The sequence below is a fragment of the Oryza sativa genome, chromosome 1 (assembly GCF_034140825.1).
Source record: "Oryza sativa Japonica Group chromosome 1, ASM3414082v1".
Taxonomy (NCBI): domain Eukaryota; kingdom Viridiplantae; phylum Streptophyta; class Magnoliopsida; order Poales; family Poaceae; genus Oryza; species Oryza sativa.
The window spans coordinates 25,035,960-25,040,886 of NC_089035.1; the positions used below are offsets into that span (position 1 = coordinate 25,035,960).

At 50.8% G+C, this 4,927-nt stretch overlaps 1 protein-coding gene across 1 annotated transcript; it reads left to right on the forward strand.

Moving 5' to 3' along the window:
• Positions 1-256: 256 nt before the first annotated feature.
• Positions 257-4,513, forward strand: LOC4326651 (TPR repeat-containing thioredoxin TTL1). The gene is made up of 7 exons (XM_015769353.3): positions 257-1,395; positions 1,985-2,186; positions 2,260-2,444; positions 2,534-2,867; positions 2,978-3,182; positions 3,386-3,492; positions 3,584-4,513. The coding sequence occupies exons 1-7, from the start codon at positions 512-514 to the stop codon at positions 3,743-3,745; spliced, it is 2,079 nt and encodes a 692-aa protein (XP_015624839.1). The 5' UTR covers positions 257-511; the 3' UTR covers positions 3,746-4,513.
• The last annotated feature ends 414 nt before the right edge of the window (positions 4,514-4,927 follow it).

Sequence of the window (4,927 nt, forward strand, 5' to 3'; positions counted from 1 at the left end):
AGGAAACCAGAAAAACCCTAAACTCCAATGACACTAGAGACCAAAAACCACAAAACCCACACCAGAGATGACCCAAATAACCACACAACATATTTTGCACTCTGCCCCCTGGATTTCTTCCATAATTCCAGGGTAGCCCCTCCCCAAGTCCCCCCACCCACTGCTATTTCTCCCCCCTGCTTCCCACTCCTCCCCTTTCTTCTTCCTTCTCTTCTCCTCTCTTCTGCCCCCCCCCCCCCCCCCCTTCTCTTCCCTTGACGCTATCCTCCATTTCTCCTCCTCACGGGGAATCCGCTCGCGCTTTTGCTCGGCGATTTATTGCTCGCAGTTCTTGCTGGGTGGTGGTGGTGGTTCATCTCGCCGCGGGCGCGCACAAGGTGGGGGCAAAAGCTGTGCTGTTCTTGGGGGGGTGTGGTTCTATGCCTGCTTGCTTGCTCGGGATTGGAGGAGGAGGAGGATTTGAGGGGTGTAGGTGGCGGCATTGCTGAGGCGGAGAGCGGGAGATCCGGCGATGTCGGAGGCGGACCGGATACGGGTGCGCGCGGCGGCGCTGGCGCTGGACGGCGGCGGCGGCGGCGCGGTGCGGGACAAGCCGGACGCGAAGGCGGACGTGTTCGCCGATCTTGGCTCGCCGGTGTCCCCGCTGCGGGCGCGGGCGAGCGTGGCGACGTCGTCGTCGTCGTCGTCCGGGTCGGCTAAGTCGCCGGCGCCGTCGAATGCCGGGGCGCTGGCGCTGGCGGGCGGGAGGAGCCACTCCGGCGAGCTGACGGCGGAGAGCACGCCCCCGCGGCTGCCCGGGCACCGGCGGTGCGGATCTGGCCCGTTGATATTCTCCGGTGGGAGCAGCGGCGGGAGCGGCGGCGGCGGCGGGGACCGCGGGAGCACGGCGAGCTCGCCGATGACTAATGCGCTCCCCGCAGGTAACATCTGCCCGTCCGGGCGCGTCCCCGTCGCGGCGGCCGCGCCGCCCCCGCCGCGCTCCCGCCCGGACGTGCTCGGATCCGGCACCGGCAACTACGGCCACGGGAGCATCATGCGCGGCGGCGGCGGCATGGCCCCCGCGAGGAGCAGCATTGACTCCTCGTCGTTTCTTGGACACGCTCCGAGATCTCCGGCGACCTTCCCGGCGGCGTCGTCGGCGAGCAGCGGGAGCCTCCAGGATGTGACCCGCCTGGGCAACGAGTGGTACAAGAAGGGCAAGCACGCCGAGGCGCTGCGGCACTACGACCGCGCCGTGGCCCTCTGCCCCGAGAGCGCCGCGTGCCGCGGGAACCGCGCCGCCGCGCTCGCCGGCCTCGGCCGCCTCGCCGACGCGCTCCGCGACTGCGAGGAGGCAGTCCGCCTCGATCCGGCCAACGGCCGCGCCCACAGCCGCCTCGCCGGCCTCTGCCTCCGGTGAGCTCTCCTCCTCCTCCCGCATTGCTTCTTTCTTGCTTCCGATTTCCTCCGACTTCTTCGTGCATGGTGCTGTTGCTTTCTTGGATGTGGATGCTAAGCTCTTTTTTCCCGCGAGCGAGAGCAACATAAATCTAGCGTCTTTCCTTTTTCCTTAAGCTAATCTGATTTCGATTTAGGATTGCTGCTGCTTTGTGCGGCATGCTTGATCGTCACTGTTGGTTAATTTCTTTTTTATTTTTTTTACGCTTGATGATAGGATGATTAAGAATTCCATCTTTTTGCTTACGCAACAATTGATTGGTTTGATTTGTGGTTGTCGAAAGCTACAAGCTTGTGTTGGCCATGAAGTAAATGTGCTGTTAAAGTGGTTCCCCATCACACATTGCTGATGAAAGGGGAGCGTTTGCTTAGCTGTATTTTGTAAGCTTTCTTTAGGTGCATTGGATGTAGGCCACACAAAGCTGAAAATTTTGTCCTAGTTTTGTTCTGACTCGCAAGATGTCTGATTTTACAGTTGGAACAACCGGTGTGATGTAATTTTTGCTAGAATTGTAGATTAAACCGATTGGACCTTGCATTGTCTCAGGTTGGGGATGATTAGCAAGGCGAGGAGGCACTTAACGCAGGCTGGGCATCTCCATCAATCTGATCCTTCGGAGTGGGAGAAGCTGCAGGAGGTGGAGATGCATCAGGGAAGAAGCATAGATGCCAGGAAAGTCGGGGATTGGAAGAGCGCGCTGAGGGAAGCTGATGCTGCCATTGCTGCTGGAGCTGACTCCTCTCGGCTGGTAATGTCAAGCATAAGGTTGCAAGGAATTGTTGGTTTGTAGCAATTCACACTGAGTTTGCTCTTCTGTGCAGCTTCTTGCGATAAGGTCAGAAGCACTTCTCCGTCTCCACAAGTTGGAGGAGGCTGACTCGACTCTTGCAAGTTTGCTGAAATTGGACAGCGTGTTGCTGTATCGGATGGGAGCCAACCCGTCAGGCATGCTAGCTGAGTCATATGTCTCTATTGTCCGAGCCCAAGTCGACATGGCATTGGGAAGGTGTGATTCTCTAACCCTAGAATAATGCTCAATTTTCCACATTGCGGTTAAAATAGATTAGCATGAATTTGTTATTCTGTATTCTACAGGTTTGATGCTGCTGTGGAGGCAGCTGATAATGCTAGATTTATTGATCCTGGAAATGCGGAAGTTGGAATGATTCTAAATAATGTCAAATTAGTTGCAAAGGCTCGAGCCCAAGGAAATGAGCTCTATAAAGCTGCCAAGTTTTCTGATGCATCTATAGCATATAGTGAAGGGCTCAAATATGAGCCCTCAAATCCAGTGCTCTATTGCAATCGAGCAGCATGCTGGGGGAAGCTAGAGCGGTGGGAAAAGGCTGTTGATGACTGTAACGAAGCATTAAGAATACAACCTAATTACACAAAGGCGCTTTTAAGGCGAGCTTCATCCTATGCCAAGGTAAGCAGCAATCATATGCATTAAATGTTTATTTTTGATAGTGGAATTGAGTAATTGGATATTGTTTCCACTCTATGTACATTATGTTGACCTTGTTAACTATTATTTAGCTCGAGCGTTGGGCTGATTGTGTGCGGGACTATGAGGTGCTTCATAAAGAGCTTCCTGCTGATACAGAGGTTGCAGAAGCACTGTTCCATGCTCAAGTTGCATTGAAGACAACTCGTGGTGAGGATGTATCGAATATGAAATTTGGAGGAGAGGTTGAGATGGTAACCAGTGTAGAACAACTCCGTGCTGCCATAGGATCACCAGGTGTGTTATTCTCTACTAGTTCTTTTTTTTCCCTTGATCTCATACCCTGAAATTAACTCATTGGTGCTGCTCTGGTAGCATCCTGAACAATCCGAAATACTGCCTTCTTTATATTCTTGAAACATGTGTTTTACTAGGTTTATCATACCAGACTTGCCTATTTTGCAATTGACTGACTATTGAACAATTTGCTATATCTTCAGGGGTGTCTGTTGTTTACTTCATGTCAATCATGAATCAGCAGTGCACACTAATTACACCTTCGGTGAACTCCCTTTGCAGCGAATGCCCCTCGCTGAATTTCCTAAAGGTGAGACACTTGACATGTCTCCAATCAAATACATCCAACAAGTGCTTATAAATGACACTAACAAATCTGCATTGTGTGTGCAAAACAACAGGTAAATGTTGAAGATAGCCCTATGGTCGCGAAGGCGGAGAACGTGCGGATAGTCCCAACATTCAAGATATACAAAGATGGGGTGAAGGTGAAGGAAATGATCTGCCCAAGCTTGCATGTTCTGCGCTACTCAGTAAGGCACTATGCCGTATCTAGTTCTTGAGAAGCAGCTGGTACCGAAAACCCCGATTTCCCGATTTCATTGATGCATAGTGCTCCCCTTTCCCCCCTATAGCCTTTTACTGTCAAAACTTGAGATGATGTTGTCAGCCTCCACCAGTCCCACCTCATTTCATCAGCTGCACAATAATTTCCCTGACGAGCATGAGCATAATGAGCTAAAATTGGTATATGTGGAAGAGCCTCCCCAATTTTCCCCCCTTGCCCCCCATTCCATTCCCCATCTGTTGTTACTCCTTTTTTACCGTTCATATGCCGACCCCATTCAATTCTTTCACCTTCTGGGCTCTTTCACCTCTTGTATTTGATACATTTTGCTTTACCTTATAGTCCAATAGAACCAGCCAACCCTCCTTCTCAAGAAGGGCAAGTTTGTAATGTTGTTTAGATTAGTAGCATATTATCATAGAGGAGAGGAGGGAGGGGGAGAGGGAGTTAGAGAGGGATGATGGTTGAGATTTTCATTACATGTAAATACCATATAGCAAAAACATCAGAAATCCAATTGAAGGATTGCTTCCCTGGAGAAATGGTGGTATCAAAAAAATTTTGGAGGTTGGAGGAGGTTAGTACAGGAGAGGCTAGCTGTCATTTTAGCGAATCAAGAGAGCTTGTTAATTGGTGCAGGATGGGTTTAGGGGTTGGTGTTAAAAGAAAGATTGGTGTCATTTTGCTGCTTCTGCTGCTGGTTTGTGGTGCTGATACATAATGCTACCATTTCCATGAATAAAACAATCCAACATTCTTTTTATCTTCCTCTTTTGGAATTTTTTGCCTTGCTCTCCTTTGTGGTTGTGATGATGATGATAATGATGATGGTGATGCCAATCTCTGCACCTGGGGTGAGCATTAGTAGCACAGCTGCTGATTGTGTTGTGTTATCAGTTATAACCAGCATCTGTTTTTTTTTCATTTTTGGAACTAGATTTGGTTCTGGGAGTGTGGTGGTAGCTGGGAGTGACACTTGTCTGTCACATCTCCCAATGTGCTTGGGAGTGAGAGAAACAAGACCTTTTCCTCTTTGTGCCTCCTCTCTCTCTCTCTCTCATCCTCTCTCAAGATTCTTTTTCCTTATTTATGGCTATTTTTCTCTCTTTTGTGGTGGTCAGATCTGTGGGGTGGGGCCCCAGCTGGTAATGATTTGGGCCCCAGGGCCAAGTCCCTC

What these genes read in the sequence shown, in the direction of transcription:
- LOC4326651 (XM_015769353.3), top strand. Translation starts at nt 512, where the DNA reads ATGTCGGAGGCGGACCGGATACGGGTGCGCGCGGCGGCGCTGGCGCTG. An exon ending in GAGCTGACTCCTCTCGGCTG is followed by an intron (nt 2,187 to 2,259) that starts GTAATGTCAAGC and finishes TCTTCTGTGCAG; the next exon opens with CTTCTTGCGATAAGGTCAGA. An exon ending in GAGCTTCATCCTATGCCAAG is followed by an intron (nt 2,868 to 2,977) that starts GTAAGCAGCAAT and finishes ACTATTATTTAG; the next exon opens with CTCGAGCGTTGGGCTGATTG.